The 26,339-nt window shown below is 39.8% G+C and overlaps 1 protein-coding gene across 1 annotated transcript in view; it reads right to left on the bottom strand.

Annotated features, from left to right (window-relative positions):
• Window positions 1-26,339, bottom strand: part of GRIA3 (glutamate ionotropic receptor AMPA type subunit 3) — a 375,502-nt gene that overhangs the window by 250,851 nt on the left and 98,312 nt on the right. The window contains exon 4 of the mRNA XM_050776093.1: window positions 203-442. Coding sequence (XP_050632050.1) covers window positions 203-442 — 240 coding nt within the window. The remainder of the gene's footprint in view (window positions 1-202; window positions 443-26,339) is intronic.

The raw sequence follows: 26,339 nt of genomic DNA, 5'->3' as shown, positions 1-26,339 counted from the left end.
GCCTACATAGCTTGAAAAATTAGGTTCTAAAATTACTATTACTTTTATTTTTTAATCTTAATCTTTGATTTATTTGGAATATTAAATACAATTTTTAAAGAGAATTAGATTTTATTTATTGGAAGCAAAGGGCACATGAGCTGAGGCAGTTTGAACACAATTACATGAATATCTAAAGAGGATAGCAGATGCCTCTTCTTACCTCGTTCTGTGTCATAGAGGTACACAAACTTCTCCCACTTGTAATGACCCAGAAGACTCAGAATAGCGCCCTTCAAGGCTGGGCGCATCTGGATGACAAACTGCACATCTGCGTCAGTGGGGAAGCTAGGCGTAACAAAGGACGTGTGCAGGGCCCCACAGAAGGAGGTCAGGGTGTTCATTGACATCTGGTCATAGAATCCAAAGATGGCATACACCCCTCTCGAGAACTGGGAGCAGACTGCAATGAGAAAAAGAGAAAAAGATTCAATAGCTCCATGGTCCTTTGCTGCAGCGTGTAGGGTTAGAAATACAATGTACAATTAGGCCCCAAATTGCATACTTCAAAAGAAAACCTCTAGAAGCCCTTGAAAACCCAGTTACCCAACAGGAGAAGAAAGGAAAGAGAATTTGATACAGGTACACATTCTCTATGTGTACAATGAGCTGGAAACTAAGAAAATGTGGGGAAAATAGAGGTGAAGGTTGTCTTACTCCCTTTCAAAACCCTCCCGGCTCATCTCCAAGGCATTCAGTGCTCTTGAACTTCCACTTTAGCTGCCCAGGGGCCTCTTAGTGTACTAATGCGGCCATCAAACTACAATTGTTTTGTGTGCCACCCTTCATTCCTTTTTCTCATAGGTGATTGAGAATTTAGTCAGACTAACTGCTAATGTGTCTGCTAGGAAATGTGTTACCCTTCAGGTTACATAATGCCTTAGCCACAGTTATGTTATTATTAAGGCCCTTAATGTGGGCTATTAATTTAGATGATTTAAGCCTCCGGGCAGGCAATAGGAAGACTGTCCTTTCAGTGCTCATTGAGTCACAGGGGTTAGGTAGCTGCCTATTCTGCCCATGTGTAATTGGGAAAGTTCTATCTTAATCCTTTTGCGTGTATCTTATAGACTCCACTAGCCACATGTAGAATTTTCACACACCCCCCTCACAGTTGTCACCTTTCCTTCATTTCAAAGTGGGCCACATCGCTGCCTCTTCTCTCTTCTGGCCCATAAGAGCTTAAACAATGTGAACCAATTTTAATATTAGCTTCAGTAGAACATAATTAGCAAAGCAAATAAGCTACAACAACACTGTGGCGCATTCACAAACAAAGTGGAAATGATCTTTAGATTGTCTGCACCACTGCTTACTTCCATTCATGTGAAGCAGACATAACAGGCATAATGAGGTGTGATTTAAGGGGTTCTGCATAGTCTCCCTTACCTACTAGAAAACTCTAAATACCACTGTTAAGTTTACTTCTTCAGGTGTTTAAAAGAATTCTGTGGCCTGGGAGAGGGATTAAATAGAATCTTATTTAGCAGTTACTGTGGTAACATAAATTAATGTCTGATTAGATGCCAGGATGAGTGGGAAAGCAGGTGGGTAAATTTTGATGGGGATGAGAGAAGAGAATGTGTAGGGGGTCTGGAGTCCTCCCTGAGAGGAGAAAGAGTGAAGACATTGGACACGAAAAATAAAGAAGGTATTGAAAGCCTGAAGGCAAGTGGAAAACCAATTTAATTCATTTCTTGACCCTGTTGTGAGAGATAGAGAGTTCTCAGTGGATGTGGTATTTTGCTTTCCCTGCATTTGATTCGAATCTATGTTGATTAGGGCTGTTCTCTTTTTATCAACCAAAGTCATTAGCCATTAGCTTGAGGGTAGCATTTCAAAAGTGATTATCAGTCACTTAACCATCTCCATCATAGGAAACAATAGTCTTCAACTTGAAGAATTCTAAGTGACCCTCAAACACATGCACAGGAAAGGTCTTTATATTAAAAGGAAAAATCCGGCGCGGTGGCTCACGTCTGTAATCCCAGCATTTTGGGAGGCCGAGGCAGGCGGATCACAAGGTCAGGAGATCAAGACCATCCCGGCTAATACGGTGAAACCCCGTCTCTACTAAAACTACAAAAATTAGCCGGGCGTGGTGGCCGGCGCCTGTAGTCCCAACTACTTGGGAGGCTGAGGCAGGAGAATCGCTTGAACCCGGGAGGCAGAGGTTGCAGTGAGCTGAGATCGCGCCGCTGCACTCCAGCCTGGGTGACTGACAGAGCAAGACTTCATCTCAAAATAAAATAAATAAATAAATAAATAAATAAATAATAATAAAATAAAAAATAAAAGGAAATATCCAACTAGAGAGTGAATCTGGGGTACTTCATGACAAGAGCCAAAGGGAGTACAATACTCAGAAACAAAAGGGATGTCTTGATCATCACCAAGGGTGATGCTAAGAAAAGTCCCATTCTCAAATTAATCCTGTAAGTGGAGAGTTTTGCAATACAAGTCAAATCTTGGCCAGTGCACATAGTGTTCTGTACAAAATTGACAATAACATCCAATAATAATGATAATAGCCATTGGTAATAACAGCCAATAATAATGATAATAGTATTTAGCCAGGCACTATACTAAGTACTATACAAATATTTTTTCATTTAATATTCTCATCAGCTTTATGAGGTATTGCTATTATTCCTATTTAACAGATAAAAATTCTGAGACAAAAAAACCTGTTCTAGCTATTAAGCAGAGGAGCTAGAATTTGAATCTGAGTGTGCTTGACCCAAAACTCACACTCACATGTACTCAAATCCAATAAGGTTATTAAAAAGTAATTATTGCTCCACATGAGATAGGGTTTACAGGTTTAGCAAATAAAAACAAGATTTTCAATTAAGGTTGAATTTCAGGTAAATAATTTTTTAGCATAAGTATGCCTCAAATTCATACATACACTAAAAACATAATTTGTTGTTTATCTGAAATTCAAATTTAACTGGGCATCTTGTATTTCATCTGTCAACCCTAGAAAGAACCCCTGCTTACTAATAATGGTCATGGGCTGGAAGACTAGAAAAGCAATCATGGCCCTTCAACCAAAATGATTCAAAGGGTAGCTGGTAATTTTCAGATCCATACCAACTGGCAAAGAAAAATTAGGATCCATGAATCCTATACAAAAATAATCTCATGGGAAAATGCAACATATTTTCAGCAAGGAGAACTCCAAGCTGACTAGATGATGGGCAATAATTGAGGGGTAATATAAACTTAAAAAGAAGGATCCACTTTCAGTTTCAAAAAGCTCTTGAAATAGTGGTAGGAAACAGAAGATAAGTGGCAAGGTTCTGGTTATTATTTAAAAAAATCTTGTATTGCTCTTCTAATCATTGACCTTGAACTCGGGGTGCAGAATTAATTAATCATTATTAGTTCATACATGGACTTTTCATATTTTATTTATTGCATTTATTTATTTATTTAGACTATAATGAACACTTATAAACCCATTACCCAACTTGAGAACTATAACATTACTGATAAGTTACTTTTATCTGTGTGGTCCTCCTCTAGTCCATCTCCCTGTATTGATAACACTCCTCCCCGCTACCCCTGCCCCAGGTAACTACTATCATGAAATTTGTATTTATTATTACCTTGGTTTTAAAAAAATACACAAACACATACACCTAAACAATACATTATTATTTTTGCTTGTTTTAAAGCTTTATATTCAAGGGAGTAATATTGTATATGTGAAACCCAGATTTTGGTAAATCTTTATGAGTTGTCTCCAGGAAGGTGAACCCAGTGAAATCTTTAAGCCTGTATATTATGACAAGAAGAATGAGACAAAAGAAGAACTTATAAAAATGTGTGGGGAGCCTGTGTGAGAAAACCCACTGAAACTTAAAATTTCCAAACTAAGCATACAGCTCTGGTTGTGACTCAGACAAGGGACTCAGGAATATTTATAGATCAGTGGCAATCCTTGGGGAATAATATGCTACCATGGTACAAAAGGTAGATCCACTGTCTTTTGGTGGTGGACATCAATAAGAAGAGTTTTAGGTGAAAATCAGGAAACATTCGACTCCCTTCATATAAAACAGAAGTACAACTGTCCTGAAAATATTGACCCCTGTGCTCCACCCACTCCAACATAGACAGACATCAATAGAAGACCTCTGGAGAATTAGCCCAATGGGGAAGACAACTGCCATATGAGGACAGTGGTAATGGCCTCTGAAAGAAGCTGGGGCATGGGGGACCTGTGAAAGGCCTTTCACAGCAGACCCTAGGCCTGTTCCTGGCTGCCAAAAGTAGGGTTGAATGGAACACTGAGTTGACCCACCCACAATGTGTATGATTTTAGATTCTTAGAATGTTTGAGCTAGAAGGAACTTAAGTATTTTTTATTCACTTGTTTCTCAAGCATAGTTTTTAGTGGTGAAATCCTTTCTCCAAATTAAATTTTATATGGAAAAGTTTAGTTTACAAAAGAGACAGTGGAGCTCTTCTGATAGTTTCACTGGTCTGATGTCTCCCTATCATAAAGAAACTATGACACAAAGGGAGGAAGTGTCTTACACAAGGTCACACAAGAATTATGAACTAGTCTCTTAGAAAAGCTTTACTGGCATCTCCTCACCATCCCTACTCCAGAGCTATCTTGTGCAGTGTGGGTCAGGATTCACCTGCATGAAAATGACTTACCTTCAATGCCTAGCCCTCAGACAAGGTAGCATAGATGGTTTTCCCATGATTCATCTGCCAGCTGCTTCCCTCAGCTCCCTCCAGCCCCAAATAACAGCAGTGAGAGCTGGTTGCAGATTGGTGATGTTTCGGGAATCATGATTCTTTTGGGGGATGTCTGTTTCCTTTATTTGACTCCTTAATGAACCACACCTTTTTTTTAAGATGGAGTTTTGCTCTTGTCGCCCAGGCTGGAGTGCAATGGCCTGATCTCGGCTCACCACAACCTCCGCCTCCCAGGTTCCAGCAATTCTCTTGCCTCAGCCTCCCAAGTAGCTGGGAATACACACATGCACCACCACGCCTGGCTAATTTTTATATATTTAGTAGAGACGGGGTTTCTCCATGTTGGTCAGGCTGGTCTCGAACTCCCGACATCAGGTGATCCACCCGCCTCAGCCTCCCAAAGTGCTGGGATTACAGGCTTGAGTCACCACGCGCAGCCTCACATCCATTTCTTTATCTCAGAAGACTGGTAAAATGGTGATGGAAGAAATGTTTGTCTTGGCAATCTTATAAAGACATGAAGTGCAGAGGGAAGGGCAACAGCTTCGGAGACAGGCAGATCTTGATTTCAATCATGGCTCTGCCAGTCATAAGCTGCGTAATTTTGCGCAAGTTATTTGACCTTTCTGAGCCTCAGTATAGAATGGTTATTACATAGGCAGGTTCTAAAGTTAGACCGTATAGGTTGAAATCCTGTATCCTTTACTTATTAGGCAAGTTACTTAATATCTCTGTGCCTCTGGTAGAGTTTCTTCATCTGTAAAATTGGGATAATGACAGTACCTGTTTCAGCATTGCTGTGAAAGTTAAAGTATGTTAATTCACGGGCAGCACTTAGAACAGTGCTTAGCATATAACAGACATTCAATTAATACTAGCTATTTGTTCATTCACCAAATACTTATTGAGTGTCTACTATGTGTCAGGCAGGCAGTGTTATAGATGTTGGGAGATGCAGGAGTGAAAGAGATTCTGTCCTCTTGGGACTTACAGACTAGTGAGGGGAAAATACAATAAATGAGACAAATAAATAAAATATGAAGTATATCAGCTTCACCTCTCTCTCTTTCTCTCTCTCTCTGCATACTTTGCCCTCTTTTAGCTCTATTGTGTTATCCTCCCCACAGTAACCATTGCCCTCTATCTCACACTGAGTCCCAGGATGTCACTTTCCGTCTCTTTCACCTTTCCTATCCATTTCTTCTTTCCAAGTCTCACTTCTGAGCAATAATGGGTTAAAGAAACTCTGCTAATTTGGCTCAAGAAGATGCCACTGTCCTCTGTCTCTTCCCTCCCTATATAATGCCTTTGTGCTGGTGAAATGCTGTGCCTACCTGGGGCCTCTGTGCCTTCTCGGTGTGAAATAGCTTGGTTGTCTGTCTCCTAAGAGTGCCTGTCTCTGTATATTCCCAGTAAGAAAATACCAACTTTTTCTCATTGAAGATGTCATTTCTAACTACATTCTGGATTCCTGGGGACTCTAGTGTAGCTCCCCAGCTGCGTTCCCTTCAATGGTGAGTGGCAAGCAAGGCTGTAGCCAGCTGTCATACTTTTATTTATAGTCCCTGAGTCTGTAGGGTCGAGACAGGTATTGTTAATGTACAGTGTGGCACCTAATTATACCACCCATATTCCAAAAGGCATCATTACAAAAATGTCAAACAACTTGATTACCTCAAAGTTCAGAATAACAATATTGCATATCATTTACAGAACAGTTTTCATACCTTTTGAATCAAGGGGGAAAGAGGGAAACTGAAGTCTCTTGCTGATTTAATGATCGCATTTAAAGCAAGCAGGAAGACGAAAAATATAGCTATGAAGAAACTCATAGAGCTACATCACAACAAGGTTCTCCAGGTAATTCCTTCATAGTACAGTGAATTCCAGTGTATCAAAGAAACTTAGAGCTAGGGGGGACCTTGAGAGATCATATAGTCTGGTGGTTTCTAAAGCTGTGATATTAGTAATTGGTGGAGTTACCAGTGTAAGGAAATAAATGTATGCTGTGTTCTGTTGTGTATGTTGGAGTAGGGTAGACAATTGTTTTTTTTGGAAAGACGGTCCTTTTCTCTATATAATTTCTACTCTTTAGTGCTATATGTAGTCTTTATCTTCTGAAATGATGACGTTGATGATAAATGATGATGATATCTATCACATAGGAGATATATTTATACATCTATATCTCTTATGTGGTAGACCAAATAATGGCTCCCCAAAAGATGTCCATGTCTGAATCTCAAAGTCTCTGAATTAAGTTATACGGCAAAGGGAAATTAGGCTGTAGATGAGATTAAGGCTGCCAATCAATGGACCCTAAAATATCAAGATTATCCCCGATTATCTAGGTGGCCCAATGTAATCACAAGCTTCTTTAAATATGGAAGACAGAGGCAAAACGAGAGTCGGTATGAGAGTAATGCGACAAGGGAAAGACTTGCCTGGCCATTGCTAGCCTTAAAAGTGGAAAGGGGCCACAAGCCAAGAAATATGGGTAGCCTCTAGAAGTTGAAAAAGACAAGAAAACAGGTTCTCCCTTAGGGCTTCCAGATAGGAACACAACCCTGCCGACACGCTAGTTTTAGCCTGGTGAGAACTGTACCAGACTTCTGACCTATAGAACTGTATGATAATAATCTTGTGTTGATTTAAGCTATTAAGTTTGTGGTAATTTTTTACAGCAGTAAATAGAAAGCTAATACATTTAACACAGCACAATCAAAAGGTTGGTAACTCTCTGGATCAATGTACACCTGCCCTACCTTTTTCCCCCTAAAATATTATTAATCTGATAAGTCCAAAAGGTTGGAAATGAATTATGTAGTCCAAAATCCCATTCAATAAATGAGCCACCTTCCATGAGGTCATATTGCCTCTCCTTGAATCCATCCAGTAACAAGGGAGCTCACTACGAAGCGCAGCTCTGATGGCTAGGGAGCTTGTCCTTAAATTGAACCTAATTTTACTCGTTGGGCCTCTTGAGTGCCACACTGTAGTCTCTCTATGCTGCCTTCTTCCTGTCAGGCTGAACATCTGCTAAGATTCCATTTCCTCTTAAATCCCTGCCACCTCCATCAATTATCATTCTAACTCCTTTATCACTATTATTAATGATGGGATAATAAAGACATTGCAGTCTTCAGCTTCTGGAACCGAGTTTCTGTTCCCATCCCTCTACTGAACCGCTCTCTCAAGTTCGATGATGACTTCTTCACTGTCAAATCCCCCTCTATTCATAGACGTTGTTCAAATTGATTGCTGAGCCACATTTGATATTGTTGGCTAAATCTTCCCCCTTGAAACTCTCCTCTCTGATTTCCAGTGCATTAAACTCTGCTGGCCCTACCTCTCTTACTCCTCCTTTTTAGTTTCCTCTGGGTCCACCTCCTCAATGAAGATGTGTTTCAAAGATTTTGTCCCTGGTCCTCTTTTCTCCTTACTTTAAATGTGGTTTTTAAAAATTCAACAAATATTTATGGAGGACCTGCTATGTGCAAGGCAAGGGGATCTAAGCTCACTACCTCCATGTGGATGACTTCTAACTAGATACCTGTAGCTTCAGCTGCACTCCTGAGCTCCAGAGCCACATTTCTAACTGCCCATAAAACAGCCTCACCCGGAGACCCTCAAGACATCACAAACTCAGCATATTATTTCTCTATGTCCATCCTTCACCTATGCATCCGCTCCCATTGTCCCTGTTTCTTCTAATGCATTGCTCTTGTTCCGGGCACCCAAGCTAAAGTCTTAAGGGTCATGATTGCCTTCGTTCTTTCCCTCATTTCCCTATACCATTCTTTTTTTAAAAAATTTATTTATTATTATTATACTTTAAGTTCTAGGGTACATGTGCATAACGTGCAGGTTTGTTACATATGTATACTTGTGCCATGTTGGTGTGCTGCACCCATCAACTCGTCAGCACCCATCAACTCGTCATTTACATCAGGTATAACTCCCAATGCAATCCCTCCCCCCTCCCCCCTCCCCATGATAGGCCCCGGTGTGTGATGTTCCCCTTCCTGAGTCCAAGTGATCTCATTGTTCAGTTCCCACCTATGAGTGAGAACATGCGGTGTTTGGTTTTCTGTTCTTGTGATAGTTTGCTAAGAATGATGGTTTCCAGCTGCATCCATGTCCCTACAAAGGACACAAACTCATCCTTTTTTATGGCTGCATAGTATTCCATGTTGTATATGTGCCACATTTTCTTAATCCAATCTGTCACTGATGGACATTTGGGTTGATTCCAAGTCTTTGCTATTGTGAATAGTGCCGCAATAAACATATGTGTGCATGTGTCTTTATAGCAGCATAATTTATAATCCTTTGGGTATATACCCAGTAATGGGATGGCTGGGTCATATGGTACATCTAGTTCTAGATCCTTGAGGAATCGCCATACTGTTTTCCATAATGGTTGAACTAGTTTACAATCCCACCAACAGTGTAAAAGTGTTCCTATTTCTCCACATCCTCTCCAGCACCTGTTGTTTCCTGACTTTTTAATGATCGCCATTCTAACTGGTGTGAGATGGTATCTCATTGTGGTTTTGATTTGCATTTCTCTGATGGCCAGTGATGATGAGCATTTTTTCATGTGTCTGTTGGCTGTATGAATGTCTTCTTTTGAGAAATGTCTGTTCATATCCTTTGCCCACTTTTTGATGGGGTTGTTTGTTTTTTTTCTTGTAAATTTGTTTGAGTTCTTTGTAGGTTCTGGCTATTAGCCCTTTGTCAGATGAGTAGATTGCAAAAATTTTCTCCCATTCTGTAGGTTGCCTGTTCACTCTGATGGTAGTTTCTTTTGCTGTGCAGAAGCTCTTTAGTTTAATGAGACATACCATTCTTTTGTAATGCTTCACCAATTCTGCCTCTAAGGCATGTGTATCTACAACCTGTTCATCATCAGTTCAAGTTCTCATTCCTTTTCTCTTGACTGAGAGTAGTCTCTTAACTGGTCACTTGCTTCCAGCCTTTTCCCAGACTATTGAATACTGCTATCAAATTACTGTTCCTTCTTTCTGTTTCAACTGATCAATATAAATATACTTATCCCATCTCCTATTTCTGCAAGAACCTACTCTGTGTATGAATTGTTAATGGATTAATAAATGAATCTTTGTAAATGGGTCAGTTCAGGGTTTTTCAACCTTGGCAATATTGACATTTTGGTTTGGATAATTCTTTGTCCAAGGGCTGTCCTGTGCATTGTAAGATGTTTTACAACATCACTGACTTCTACCCTCTAAATGCCATGGGCCCTACTCCTACTACCTGTTGTGACAACCCAAAATACCTCAAAACATCATCAAATATCCCTCAGGAGGACAACATAGCTCCTCTCCCACAAGAGAACCAAAGGTTTACCTTCTGAATTCCTCCTTACAAAGAGCAAAACCTTAATCCAATGAAAACGCATACATATATAGAAAATCCCAAAGGAGTTACTTTAGCAGTAGAAACTTAAGAAGGGTGGATATTTTGGACTCTTCCAAGCCCACCATACAGGCAGCTACCTTCCTGATCCTGCCTTTTAACGAGTTATTTGTGTTTAGCTTGGGGATGTAGGAGAGGGGAAATTAGATAGAGGATGGATATGGTGGGGTGAGTATAGGGTAGTAGTCAGCTCATACCTTCCCTGGGTTCATATAAATCATCATCCTTCCTCAATGCCCTTTGGTCTTGTGTCCTGGTAACCACAGTGGGTGCTTTTAGGTTTCAGAGTCAGAACAGTGTGTCTGCCCCATTCTCCAGCTGATGATTCCATGGTTTAATTACCATCTTGGGGTTAATTCCTTTGAACATTTTGTTCAGCTCTCAAGAGCATACTGCCTTCTGAAAGTCTAACTAGTTATTTTTGCAATTACGTGGCATGTATCTAAATGCTGGCAAAGAAAACACTTATTATCAACATTTGATCCTACTTGAATGTAACTGCTAGCAAATGCAGGCATTAATATATGAACACGTGTATTTTGGAAAATTCATTTTGCACATGTAAATGCAAATCATCCTTCCATAGCAATGTCAGAGATGACAGGAAAGGTGTTGAAATGGGTTGGGCTAAGAGGGTGCTTTTTAGGCCCTTTTATATCGAGATAATATGGTTAAGCATTGGAACTCAGGAGTCAGGCATGGGCTTTAATTTTTTGCTTACTCATTCATTAAATAAATTTCAAGTTCCTAGTGTGTGACAAACAGTGTCTGGGTGCTGAAATATGGTGGTGAGCAAAACAGACAAGATCTCTGCCTTAATGGTGCTTACAGTCTAGTACTGGCAGTAAATATGAATCAAATAATCATACCAATGTGTGGTTATCACATTCTAACTATGAAGAGGAGAACGTGTAGGATGCTGTGACTCCATGACAAGGTGGTTTTAATTTAGATTAGGCCAGGGAAAGGTTATCTGTGGAAAAAGCATTTGAACTGACACCTGATGGTAGAAGAGCACCCTATGCAAAGAGACTAGCATGTGGCAAGGCCCTGAAATGCATCTGATGCATTTGAGGCACTGAAAGACAACTAGCCTGGCTGGAACATGGCCAGTGAGGAAGAGGATAATGCAAGTTGAATCTGATAGAGGAGGCAGGAACCAGCCGTGGAGGATCTTGTTGGATGTTGGTAAGGAATTTGTATTTTTATGCCAAGGACTATGGGAGGAAATATTAGAATAATTTTGATCATGGGTATAACATAAACTGATTTATATTTTTAAAAGATTTTTATTGTTGCTGTATGAAGAGTAGATTTAAGGGAACATCAGCGAAAGTAGGGAACACCTTTGAAATGTTATTACTATAGTCTAGGTGAGAGACAATAGTGGTTTGAATTGTGTTGTGGCACTGCAGGTAAAGAGTTTTGGAGTTTTTTTTTAAGGTCAAGTTATTGGTTAAATAGACTTGGGCTAGTTACTTAAATGCTCCAAGCCTCATTTCCATTTCTATAACAATTGGTATAATAGTACCTACCCCATAGTATTATTGTATGGATTAAATGAATATATGTAAAGTGCTTATGACTTTCATATAGTCTGTGCTCAATTGATAAGTGGTATATGTTATTTATGTTATTTAAAAATTATTTCTCAGTGTGTTTGCACTGAGATGGGTTTTTATACAGTTTAGCCCCTAATTGGCTATATGACCTTGGACCAGTCACTTCACTAGGCTTCAGGTCTGTCATTTGTAACCCAGCAATGCTAACACCTGCTCTGCCCACCTCACAGGTTTGTGCAGAGAATAAATGGAAATAATGGCTAAATTTCTCCTTTTAAAAATTACAAAAGTCCCTGAGTGTCAACGAGTAACTAGTATTGGTACTTGGCTTCCAGTAGTCATCGTCCACATAACAAATCAATCCACAGAATTGTCATTCTTTACAGCCTGTCTCTGCCATCTACATATCTCCATCAATCATCTAAAGTAGTCAGGGGCCTGTCTTGACTTGCAACTCATTTTACATGGGGTTTAGCAGGACTCTTAATTGAAAAAATAATTGATCCAGTAATCCAGTCACAGTCAATGAAACAATTTTTAAAGCTGTGCAGGAAAGTGATGAACTCTTATGATGCCTTTGAATCAGCCCTAAGGTTTGTCATGGACAGATAAGAGCTACAAGTTTGATATCACATCATATAGTATTTGAAAGCCATTTTCTTTGATTTTGCAGCCCATGCTGAGCAGGGAGAGGGTGAGCTGGGTCCCCAAACAAAAATTATTCTCAAAATTGAACTAATAGTTGTCTGTTTTATTTTCTGTAGGCTTCAATATTTCATAATTAAAGTCAAAACCACATATAAGTAATAAAATCTTTAGATCCATCATCAGTCAAGGAGACAAACTTTATTTCCCATTTTGTTTGGATTCCTTAGCATCACATTCTTAATGTTGTGATGGCCTCAGTCACCTCCTCCATCTTCCTAAAAAAGTGCAACAATCCCCTCTATAGCTTAATTGGCAGGTGGGTCCATCTCCTCTTGAACACTTCTGATGATAGTGAACTCACTACTCTTCAAAACAGTGCATTCTACTTTGGGATGGCCCTAATTATTAGAAATTTCTTAATATATTGACTGCAAATCTACCTCCCTGTAACTTTCACCACCTGAGGATTATTTTTTTTTGTCTGAAGTGTGCAGAAACTATCTACTTCATCTTCAAATGACAGGCTTTCAAACATCTGAAGATATGCATCCCACCTGTCTATGCCTTCTTTTTTTCAGCCTATCACTAACTGTTCTGCAGATATCCCAGGCTCTTCACCACTTTGGCCATCCTTCTCTGGATGTGTTCCAGTTGTCAAACGTCACTCTTAAAGTTTGGTGTCCAGGATTGAGCACCACACTGTGAGTAAGGTCGAACCCCTCCAGAAGATGGGGAACTGATGCCTCTCCCCACCCCTCCAATTCTGGACTAGAAAACACGTATCTGTCAGTGCTGCTGAGGATGGCATGGCTTTTTTTAAAAAAACAAAACAAAACAAAACAAAAAACAGCTCACCATAGATTTCCATGGAAACCACTCCTACTTTGTGGTCTTGAAATTATATCCCAGGTATATTGTTAAGAAACTTCTGCCAAACCAGGCTTCTCCCAACCTTGGATATGTGCTGTTGATTTTTTGTACTTAAATATAGACTTTTGCTTTTTCAAAACGTCCTAATGGTTTTGACTCAGCCTCGAGGGATCATTTTAAATCTTGATTTGGTTAACAAGTTTATTAGATGTCACTCCCGGTTATGCATCATCTGCAATTTGATCAGTCTGCTTCGGGTAGTATAATCCAAGTTATTGACAAAAATGCTGAAGAGGACAGGGCCAAGGACACAATTATTGGGCATGCTACTTTATTTTTCACCCCTATACTTTTCAGGATGACAATAACTAGATAATAAATAGTCTGGCTAAAGTTCTTCAGTCTGCTCCAAATATATTATATCTTTAACATATTCACGGTTTGGGCAATATGAATGATTCTTAACACTGACTTTGATTCTTCACAAACACTCACAGGCCTAAACCTTGGGTAAAAAATAACTGGAACGATTTTCTTCTCTCCTGGTTTTATCATCTCTGACCATGCATCTTTACTATTTATCATCAAGTTTTATGAAAAGGAAGTAAAAAAAAAAGAAAAGGATGCTGAGAGGAGAGAGGATGATCAGACAGAGAAGTACCTCTTTGGTGAAGAATGAGCCACCAGAAGAGTTGGGAAACTCCTCTTTTCTACCGAATAACTCAAGGAGTATGTTATTACCTAAGATCAAAATGCTGATTCATTGCTATTTGTTGTTAGGAAGCAAATGGCCTACTCATTTTACAGGTGGAAAAATTGAATTAATATCCGACCCTAGGGTTCATGGTCCTCAGCATCCATACCTGCTAGAAGACTTTAAAGCAATTGTAAGCAGCCTTATGAAATTTCCCAAATGCAATCCTGATGGACAGAAACTCTTGAAAAGTCATGTTCACAATACCCAGGATTGGTGGTTACTCAAAAACAGTTCACCTTTTTGCTGCATTAAAAATCCATATAACCTCAGTTCCTTCAAATACGTCTCAATAGCCTGAAGAGCAAAAAAACCTATTTTCCATCTAGGAACAAAAAGGCAAGTTAAAATAAAAGGCATTTCTTCTAACTTGAATTCAACCAGTTGGGGTTTTAAAAGTAATTGCCCAATCTTGGTTTGGGAGGTTGTTCTGGCTCTGTGTAAAACTTTGTGTCAAGGAGGTCCACGCTGAGATGTCCATCTGACAAGCAGAGGGTGTATATTCAGGCAAACTTCGGTGGACCTTGCAGGATGTTTCAGGGTTGCACTGCTCTCTATTTGAAAGCTGCTTTGATTGGGAACAGACAGTCTAGCTTGAATCTAAGAACAAAGCCCTCTGTAACCAGCTCCCACAAATCACCCACGCCCCTTTGTCCTAAAAGAAGAAGGACAACCCTTTGAAGACAGGCATTTCAGGTCTTGGGGTAATCTAGAAAAAGATGCAGCTTTTTAACAAAGGCACCAGCCAGAGAAAGGTACTTGCTCAAAATGTGTCTTATGTCTATTAACTGTCTAGACCTGTCTTGTCCAGTTTGATAGCCACTAGCCACATGTGACTACACTTTTCTCAGTTACACTAGTCACATTTCAAGTGCTCCATAACCATGTGCAGCTAGTGGACAGTGCAACATGGAATTGTCTATTAACACAGACAATGTTAGTTGAGTAGGACCTGTTAAAGTTGACTCCCGTGCCTACCCACCTAAATGTTTTAGATTCAAATCCAACCAGTATTTATTAGTTACTCACTGTTTTAGGCATTGTACTAGCAACTTTCATACTTTTTTTGGAGCGGAGGAGGGCTTGTTTAATGACTAATGGAAACTTCCAATTTGTAGGCAAAGTAGATAGTGGCCTTGTAGTGTGGTTTGAGGGTCCCTAGAAAGACGTCCCATCTTCAGTTTCTCTTCTCCATTGACTACTACAAGGTTTGAAACATCCACCCTTTTTGGCTAGGATGGAAAAATTCCCTGTTAAATTACAAATGTGGTCTGAAAGGGAAACATGTGGTCAGTATTTTTCATGACTACTTCAGTATGGATTGGTTTGTCAGATTAGTTCTGACGAGAACCAGGGCTGAGGAAACAGGACACAGGTCAGATAAAATTTTGAGGGTCGTTAGTGAGTCAGGAAAGATCTGAGTCTTTAGTTGTCCTCTAGGAGAATGACTCTCCAGTTGGGGATACCTCTGCATGGGGACCTTTTGCCATTTGAACGTACAGACAAAGGGGAGGGATACAGTTGCTGACAATGAACCCTGTCAACACTGCCATTTGCCAAGCATAGATTCTGATATTCACTCTGTGTTTTGATCAGGTGTGTATGTTCAATCAGCCTCTAACTTATGTATATCAATTTGGCAGATATTTTAAATTAAATATTTATTGAATAGCATCAAGTACTGTGCCAGATGCTGGAGATACAGAGTTCTACTCTCAAGTTCCCTTTCATATGACCTCCTACTAGGGAACTCATAGCTGGTTTAGTGACAGCATGACCACACCTTTCCTATCCGTTTATCTTTTCTCCCTGAATGTTGCCTAGCACCCAACTTCATCACTTTTATCCCAGCCCCTGTTTTTTCAACATTTATTCTGATTTCTTCCAGGCCAGAGTCTATGATTGATAAGAGAGAAAAGAAAGAATAAAGGAAAACTAATCTAAGAGAGAAAAGAAAGAATGAAGGAAAACTAATCTTGCTTCCCTTTTCCTACAATGTTTTGCAAATTGCAGGGTACAACCCATTAGTGGCTTATGAAATCAATGTAGTGAGTCATGACCTAGCATTAAAAATAAATGAAATAGCCTAGAAAAATGCCAAGGTGCATCTGTGTAGTGAAGGTAAGTATTGTTTCATTGTTTCATGAAACATATGTTTTAGGTTTTAAATACATGCATATGTGTTATGGGTCATAAAATAAAATGTATTTCTTTACTACTTTATGCCATTGTAGTTTCATGCCCTGTCCCAAGCCTAGTACTGGTTTGATCTACAACATTTGTGCCCTCACTGTTTATCACTTCCTGCAGAGGACCCATCTCATTCCTTTTCCTGTTCTCCCAATCCATCCCTCCTCCCTAGGCCCTCTAAGCCTCCATCTGAAGTCACATTGAATTGCCAACACCTGGGGATGGAAGCTGGCGGAGTTTCTGCTCCCACTGTCTCAGATGCGAGTGCTTAGGGAACACGTGTTACTAAACTTTTGATTTGGGAAGGTGAATGCATCTTCCCACAGAAACATGAGCATGCAATAGAGTTAGGTTCAGTATTGTAAAACCGTTCATTTGTACTCTGGATCTTATGTGCTTTATCAAGCAGCTCTGGTATTTAAGGCCACCTGTAGGCCAGCCAGATTACACATCTTCTTTTAGAACTCAATCCATTTGCAAGGTGGGAAGAGAAACCACTGGTGCAGAACATCATTCAAATTAATTCCTACTTTATCCTCTTGCAGCAACACAGAACAGCTGAGTCCTGTTGCATGGACCCTGCAGATGCTCCTTCAGTGGCTTGAAAATAAGACTGTGTCTCCCAAAGTGCCTAACTTGCTCCATGGGGTGGAATCTGACTAAAAATAGCTAGAAATAGCTAGAATTAAGTAAATACATGCAACTCATAGAATGTAGTTTCATCTGCAGACAGACTAAGTAGCCCCTCTAGCACTTTGCTGCTCAGTCATTTATTAACTTGTAACTTTTATGTGCTACTGATGAATACATCTGACCACAACAGAGTTGTCCATTTGCTCCAAGAGAAAGAGGAATCGGGTTCTGTAATTCTCTTTGTGCGATGTAATGCAAAATTAAAGGCTTTGTATTTTCAGATAACAATGGTATTGCCTGAGAGAAGCTGTATACTCAGCACACTCTATCTTATTTTAGATGTTGGAATGCAGTGACTGGGCCTTAAGCTCTCCATTGCCTTTCAGATATAGTCCAAACTCTTCTGTCTGGAATTTACATTAAGAAAACATGAAGCACAGAATCTGTACATAATAGGTGCTCAATAGACAGTAGGTATTTGTTTTCTACCCCATGGCTCTCTATCATTGGGACTTAGGATCTAACTAAAATTGTCTTCCACAGTTCTCCTGTAGGAACTTTCTGCCCTAGACTCATGGTCTTTGTATGCTTCAGATACTTCTTATTCATACCTGCTACTGAGCATTTTCTCATGCTGTGTCCCCATCCTGGAATGCCATTCTCTAAATCTCTGCCATTCCAATCCTTGTCCACCTTTCAAAACCTGGATGATGCTCCCTGCTCCGTGGAGCATTTGGTGCCTGCCTCATCCCCCAAGAAACCTATTATTACTGTGAGTGCCAGCAGCATTTGGCCTGAAGCCCCCATTTTGGCATTTGATCATAGCATGCCTGGATCAAATGTATTTCCAATGTATTGTGAGCTGTGACCTGCTTGCCTCATGTGTGTGAATGTGAACTTCATCAATGCCTGAGACGCTTTTGAAGGCCCAGGAAACAGGTGTTCTGTTACTTTTGTGTCAGACTCAGTATAATTTGGTTCCTGCTGGAAGCACTTAGCGAGTTGATGACATAAATTGGTCCTGAGATGCCGAATTCTATTTCCTAAGTCACTGCTGATAATCTGTGACCTTCATTTCACCTTTTTCTTAGCTCTATCTCCCCTCTAGCATACTGGCAACAAAAGTATTTGCGTACCCTAAAGAGATGTTTTGTGGATTAGCCATAATGAATATAAAACATGTAAAAATATGAAGATCTGTGGGAACCCTATTATTATAGGAATAATAATAATTACAGCTGTACTTGGTTAAATGCTCCAAAATTCATATAGAAGATGCCTTCTCTGGGGGGAAAAGCAGCCAACTGTACCACCAATTAGTTAATTATGAGTATTTAATTTTATTTTATTGCTTGTGATTTTTGTTTCTGTGCACAACTGGGGCCTAGTTGCCTCTGCCTTTTAAATGGAATTGCTGATGAAGTTGGCTAAGATTAATCTTCAGTATGGGGCCTAGGCTCCACAAAGCAATGCTGCAGACCCAGTGACTCTATGACTGTCTTGCTCTCTTTCACCCTTAAAGCTCCCACTTTGGCTACTTTTCTTTCCCTTGTTGGTTTTCATCTGTGTTTAAGAAAGAGTTCCAGCTCCAGATTGGTGTGGTATGGGTGGCACTAAACATAAGTGCCAGCCAGGCAGCAATGATATTTGAGGGTAAACGATGTGCAGAGTCCTTTGGCAGGTGCCTGGGAGAGACACAAAGGAAATAAAACATGTATTCCTTTAGCTATGAAAGGGTCTTTTGGTCTGTTGAGCCCGGAAAAAACTGAGAGGCCCCTGGAAAGGCTGAAGAAACGTTCTGTGTGGAAAGCAGATGTACTTAATTTATTCAGGATGACTTAATGTACTCCTGGTTGCAGGCAAAGAGATGACCTCTAGATAGTTTCACCTTCACTAAGAACCTTCAACTGTAAGACATTTTGAAGAAGGTGTTTTTTGAAACTCATTCTGTGTCCCTCTTTTTTTTTTTTTTTTAATGTATCTGGCCACCGGAATCATTCTACACAATAGATTTCTATAAAGTGTTCTGAGATTTCCAAGTCAAAATTCTTGTGTGCATGATTAATATTTTCTCTGAGTAGAGCATGTGAATATATTTTATGCAAAAATAATTGAATGATAACACAATTTCCCTTCTCTTTCATCTATCCAGTTAATACAGAAAAGTATTATCAATGTGCTGTCACTCATTAAACAAATATTTATGTGTCTGGCCATCAAAATTAGAAATCAGAAAGAAGAATGTGTGTTTTTTTTCCAATGTATTGTGTTTCATGTTTATCAGTTGCCAAGCACCAACTCTCCCGCTTTTCTGGAGGTTGGATTGCTGTATCCTTATGTATTATGAGGTTTTTGTTGTGCTTTTTCTCTGAAGATCTTAACATGAGCAGCTTTGGAAGGATTACAGGGAATATACTTTAAAAGACATTTTGAGTTCCACAAAGCATTCCTTTTCATGAGTACTACATTTACTTTCAAAGTTTTGTGTATTCCTCCAAAAGTGGACAAAGTAAATAGAGTCACTTCCTTTCTTACCCAGTCCTGCCCTGCCCCTCCCCTTTTCTGAGGGTACTACAAAGTCAAGCAGCCTGTGCCTTTGAGGTACTGTGGATCCAGCTGGTGATCTCCGGCTTTCAGGAGGAGAAGTGATTGCTACAGGATCTGCTACACAATGAGGAGGTATACTGGGAATTGCATTATTTTCCTACATTGTTTTTCTACACTGTTCAAAATTTTAGATTTTATTACTTTTGCCTTTTCCCTCTTTTTTTTTTATTGCTTCCAATTTCTGATTATGTATTCAGCACACACCACAGGGTACCAATTTAATTTTATTGAACCATTTAAAGGGCAAATAAACCTTTGTTTTTATAAAGAGAAGATAAAGGACCAATTATCCTGGCCCTCAATGCATATTTGCTATTTGAGCTCACAATCCAGTTATGCGTCTTTAGAAGAGATTTTGTCAGCACCCTCTTGCCTTATTGCCTGATATATTGTTGCTATGACATAACACATTTACCAGTGGATACCTTAGCTCTTAAAGAACAGTTATTATTTTATTTTATTGCCTTATATATGTGTTAAGGACCCATTAAGACTGGGCCAACCACTGAGGTGGAATATTCCACTCCCCCGAAATGGTCTGATCTCAATATGTTGCCACAAGGTATAAAATGATCAGATACATGTTGTAATTGGATTGCCACTCAATCAATTTCAGGGAGCCAGGATGGCACTGCTTACTACCTGCTTGGAATGTAATTTCCTCTAAGAAGCTCACTCTGAACTGGCCCATCCTGAAGACAGTGATTGCCTCTATATATCACTTTGCCACTCTACTTATAATAATACCATCAGTATTCCAGAGTCATAAACATTTGTGAATTGGATTCCAAGAGAGAAAGTACAAATCTTTTCAGGGTAGAAGCTTTAGGGAGTGGCATAAAGACCAAAAGGGTGTTTGTCATGGGGATGGCTCTGTTGCTGTGTGTGGAAGGGATGGATTCATAGATAATGAGGGAAGTGGCTGGAAATTCCATGGCCCGCTTAAGCCAGAGTCATAGGCCAGTTTGTAAGGGGGCCAGTTAGCCTTCCACTACTGGGGCAGACCAGGTGGTAGCATCTTGGAAGGGGGCAACCAGGTAGTAGCATCTTGGAAGGTGATAGTTCATAAGAAGGAGAAGCCACAGAAGGGAATAGCTCCAGGCAAGCCTGAGGCAACAGCCTTCATTTTCTTCTACAAGGATAATATTATTTTTTCCAGGACTCCATGTTGTTACCCATGCAAATAGAAGGAACAATGTTTTGAGGCCATAAAACAGGGACCATTATTTTCTTAATTTTACTGTAGCATTTCCTTTCAGGAAAGGAAAACATGAAAAAAAGTTAAGTATTTAGGAATTATACATAGGAGTCCTTCTAGGTCCAATCAATAAGCTAACAGCTTTATATAGCTAATACTTCTCAAATACTATTCATGGCTTCAACCTCTGATCATCAAATTCCCAGACAGAAGACATCCTGCTCATTCTTTCATTTCTAGATCTTAAGCATAAAATGACTTAGGTAGGAATAAAGGCAGAAATACTAGGTATACCTCTTCAAATGAGGTAAGAAATCATTGAATTCTGCATATTTGGTAACTGCAGGCAGATTGCTTAGTAACTAAAAGCCTACCAAACTCTCAAGGCACCAGACCTATTTGCAGAACTTTGACAAGGGGATGTAAGTCATTAGGGGTGGGACAGCAATAGATCTGTGGTACCAGTGTGTTAGTCATGAAGGCTTGAGAGCTAGAAGAGACCTGGGAGGTAAACAAGAAACTGAAGCTCAGAGAGGGTAAGTGATTTTTTCCATTTTACAGATAAGGAAATTAGGTTCAGAGAAGTAACCCAACTTGTTCAACACAGCTAGCAAATGTCAGAGCTAGGATGTGGACATGGAATTTCTGAAATGCACTAATGATGACTAAGCAGGGCCTGTAGCATTCGGAAGGCTGTTCAGTAAGGGGTATCCCTAGTATCCCTAGGCTTAAGTCAGGAAGAGTTGCAAACCTTGGGAAGCCTGGGAATGGCAGTGAAGACAAGTAGTTAGGAGCACACTATGGTTCCCAGATAAGAGATAAGGACCTGAATAGATGGAGGCTGAGGGATAGAGACCTTGGAGGCATTTCATCCAGTGGCTAAGTAGACTCTAGAAGAAGAGTGCTTTGACTGGACTCCAACTCCACCAAATATTTACCGAGCACTTGCTCTATGCCAATTATTGTTCTCGGTGGTGGGAATATGACAGTGAGTAAGAAGACACAAATCTCTGCCTTCATTGATTATTTCAGGAAAATAAGCTCACTCACATTGGGGGTAGATTTACTATCTGTGTGGTTTTGGCCAAATTGTTTAATTTTTCAAAGGCTCAGCTTTCTTGCCTGCAAAATACCAAGAATGGAACCCATGTCAAAGGGCTGTCACGAAGGTAAAATAATATAATGCATATAAAATAGTGCCCATAACAGGATAGCTTTCATTATTATCATGCTGCTTGTGACTGATCATAGTTTAATATTAAGTTAATTTTTTAATTTCTAATTTTTGTAAGTACGTAGTAGATATATATATTTATAAGGTACATGAGATGTTTTGGTGCAGGCATAGCAGTTAACTTTTTAAATTTATTTCTTATCATGGTAAAATATATTTAACATAAAATGTACCATCTTAACCATTTTATGCATACAGTTCAGTGATATTAAATACATTCATAAAGTTGTGCAGCCATCACCACCATCTCCATAACGCTTTTCATCTTGTAAAACTGAAACTCTGTACCCACTAAATAATAAGTCCCCATTTTTCTCTTCCCTTATCCCCTGGCAACCACCATTCTGCTTTCTTATTAACAGTTTGTTTTAACCTGAGTTGAAAGTGGGGGACTAGATGGTAGGCACTTTCAAGGTGACATAACAGAAATGACCTCTGAGAGCCTCAGAATTACCCCTTTTCATTTGGGATGCAGGACTGCAAACCCCTTGTGGAGTTAGCACCTGCTACATAGTTTTAGTTGGTTGCCCTTTTGGACAGGGCATGTCTGGTGAGAGCTGGAAGGGGTTAAGGTCTGGTTGTTGCCTGCTGACCACTTCTGCATACATATGTGAAAATTCCATTACTTCTTATTTCTACTTCAAAGTGAGGACTTATTTTCAGTAAGCATCATTTAACATTTACTGCTTTGAATATAGGCTTATTTTATTTCTAGGTGCCATGCAAAGGGATGAGGATGTGACCTTTCCAGAAGTGTAAAACATTGATTATCTGCCTTGGTGTATGGCATTGGTTAGTAAAAATAACTGTTTAATCAGTGACGTGATTTAATAAGTATTTTAATAGGTCCAGATGGCTATGATGCCTCCTTCCTACTACACACCCATACTTCTGCAAATATATCTTTATATACTGTAGATCGCTGTTTTATAAAAAGGGTGAGGCGTCTGGATGTTGAAAGGGGCAGATGGGGGAGCTGGGATAGTTTTGGACTGCAGGCACCTTTCCATATGCCATCTAGAATGTTCTTTTCCCTCAGACCTCCACCACCAACTACATGGTCAATTTTTACCGGGCTAGGAAACTTGCCCTTGTCTTTCATTTCTTAGCCTAAGCCATGCCATCCCCACTCCCTCAAAAAGGCTATATTACTCTCATTCCATCCTCTACTTAATCCTTACAGCACGGATTACACTTATAAATAATTTGCCATTCTTTTAATATCTGCCTCCCCCAGGTTTATAAGGACAGGGATAGGGACCAATTGTAGCACAATGATTGGCACATAGTGGTTGCTCAAGAAATTTAGTTGACCAACTGACCAGATTCATGAATAAGTAGCATTCAAGAGCTCTGGACTCTGGTCCCAGAGCTCATTTTCTAGATCTGCGGCCATAGGTGTGTCCCTGGGCCTCTTTGAGCTTTAATTTCCTCACCTGAAAAATGAGAATCCAATGATCTCTAAGGTTCTTTCTGGCTTGAATGTTTTATGATTCCTTTAAAGTCGGGTTTATCCTTCTTGCCAGAGAAAGTATTTCTGTTAAACTGCCTCGGATTTTCTGCCTTTTATTTATTTCCAGGGATCTCCAGGGTGCTAATGTTTTGAATAGTCACAGTAAAAACAGGTTTAATTAGTGGATTCCTCGTCAAAGGCTATTTCCTGGTACCAGACCATGTAGGTTTGTTTCTGAAAAGACTAGCAATTTGCTCACTGCAGAATTCACTTCTCTTATCACTTGTTCTTTGTTTAGCTTTTACCTTTAAGAGTAGGCTTTTTCACATGGATATCTTCATCCTCTTTGTGTTTGAGATAAAAAGAATTATTTAAACCAGGGAGAGACGGCTCTGATGAAAAGTGGTTATAAGCAAACAGCTGTTGGCTTTTTCTGCTGTTTTATTTCTTTGTCAACTAAATAAGCAGCTCTAAGTTTTGTTAGGGCCCCAGCTGGATGATAGAACTAGGAGTTCCAATGATGTGTCATAGCCATCTTTGTATCCACAGCAGTCAGCACAGTGCCAGGTTCAGAGTAGGTGTTCAAAATATCTACAGAATTAAATAAAGTGACAGCTGGGAAGCCCTACTAGGTTAAGTAGGTAATTTTCTCTTTTTGTTATTTTCATAATTTATACCCAGTTGATTTTCTAGAATGATCTGAAGCAGAGCTGCCCACATGATATGGTTTGAGGACTACCAAAATTCTCCTAAATGCCCATAAATAGCTCCCCCACAGCCTACTCAGGTGTCAGAAATCTCTACCAAACCGTTTTAGGTTGACATGGAGGGTTCATTAAAGTGAAAATATACGTAGATCACCTGACATAAATGAGGTATTAGTGATCATTAACACTTCTGAATAAATTAGTTTTTGTATTAACTAAGGCCAGAGTCCTGGGGGCATATGACACAAGATGGGTTAGTTTCCATTAGGACTTTAAGGGTGAATTAGGAAAGTTGCAGAATATGGGGTACTATTTAGAAGATTAGGGAGTATTGAAATAAGCTTCCCTCAAGTAACTAATGTTCAACACGGGGGCATTGGCCTCCTCCACTTGGTGATAGCACCAAAAGTCTAATGAGGTACTAAAAACCATCTGGAACTACTCCACAGTGACAAGAGACCTTGCACACCTTAGGAGAAAGTGCTGAAAAGTGGTCCTTAAGTAGAGGAACTGGGAATTCTCTCTTTTTTTTTTTCCTCCTCCCCAAATCATGCATTTAGCAAAGACTCCTAAGTTTTAGCATCCTGACTTCCCCCTCAGCATTTGATTAGTGATCCAGATCCCCTGGGAAGCTTTAGTCCTTCTGGCACACATGTTTTGCATCTTGATAATCATAATAATGAACACCTTTTGAGGAACACTCACTATTTGTCAGATAGCATGCTAGGCCTCTACATATGCTATCTCAATTCAGGTCCATATAAGTACAAGAGATATGATCTTTCTGTTAAGCTACAATGACTTATCTCACTAAGCCAATGGCCCTCTCTTCTATCTCCAGCAGAGAATCACAGACTGGGCATTTCTGTGATCAACCAATCAGCAGTTATGGATACAAATGTGTGCCCCACAATGTATTAGGTGCTATGGAAGAAAAAGAAAGAGAAAATATAATGCCAGACAAGCACCTTGCTCTGAAAGCTGGCCTCTGTTTTTATTCCCAGTTTCTTTTCCCTAGGTCTTGGACAGAGACACAGATCCCCTAAGTAATCCAGGAGATGGCTGCTGAGGGAATGAGCGCGTTGCATTTCCTAACATAATATGCTATCTGGTAGGGAATAGGCTATTCGGATTAATTTACAGTTTTGTTTAATAATTTTTATAGATACAAAAATAAAAAAAAAAGTAAATGCAATGAAATTCATGGCAGACTGGCAAGAGAAGGAACAGACTATGGTTTTCTCTAATAAATCAGAAAGTACCTCCAAGCCTTTTACAGTTTCAGGGTCATCATGATGAATGTTATATACAGTGAGAAGTAACATGGTATAATGGAAAGCACATCCATCTGGGGAGTCAGGACCTGAATTGTAGACCTGCAATGCACCCTTGAGTACACTTCTGGCCTCGGTTTTTCTATCTGCAAGAGTAGGGGTTGATCTCTAATCTCTAAGAAATCTTCTGGCTCTCAGACTTTTTTCCACTGCCAATTCCTGCTACCCATCATGAAGATGGGCAGGATCTGGTGTGTTGAACACAGAGTTTCTAGCATTTCAACCCCAGCGACAAATTCCTCCTTTTGAATTAAGCAAGTGTGTTGCCGGTGGCAATTAAGCTTCAATAAAGCGTGTGCCCCATTTTGTAATATGTGTTATATAATTAAATCAACTGCTTTACTGACCTCTGTGTTGAACTGCCCTCCTTCTCTGGCAACCCTAACTTCACTCCATCAGCAGCACCCTGATTTTCATAGGTCTCTGGCAATCCAAGGGAACCCCCACCTTCTCCAACCCTACTAGGATAACTGCCTGATTTGTGCCTTTGGATTGGATATGTTTTATGTGTACTTGCCTAATTACTGAGGGATGAGGGATGAGAGTGAATGATTTTGGATATGGTGAGGCATTGTCATAAAACCTCAGATTTAGACATCTGTTTTTGAATGGATTCTTCATACCAGAAGGCATCACTGAGGCCAGGCAGTATACTCAATGTACAAAGATTATTGAATCTTTCTATAAAAAATATTCATTTTTGGCTCACCTGCTAAGTGCTTCTAACCTTAAAAAAAATGTCCATACTAGCCCCTAACCAAATTCCCAACCACCAGATTTATAGTCTCATGTCATTGGACACATTACTTGGCCTTGAGCTTACCCCCAGCCTAGCAGTGCTTCAAGTCACTGGTTGGAAATGCTCCCTTGGATCTTTGCGGCCCTCCCAGAAACCCTGGAACTCAGTAAATGTATAATAATACAATTTACTATAATGTGTTTTCTCTTT

Source organism: Macaca thibetana, chromosome X, assembly GCF_024542745.1.
Source record: "Macaca thibetana thibetana isolate TM-01 chromosome X, ASM2454274v1, whole genome shotgun sequence".
In the NCBI taxonomy this organism is placed as follows: Eukaryota; Metazoa; Chordata; class Mammalia; order Primates; family Cercopithecidae; genus Macaca; species Macaca thibetana.
The sequence above is the reverse complement of the archived record's forward strand: the minus strand, read 5'-3'. Positions and strand labels throughout refer to the sequence as shown.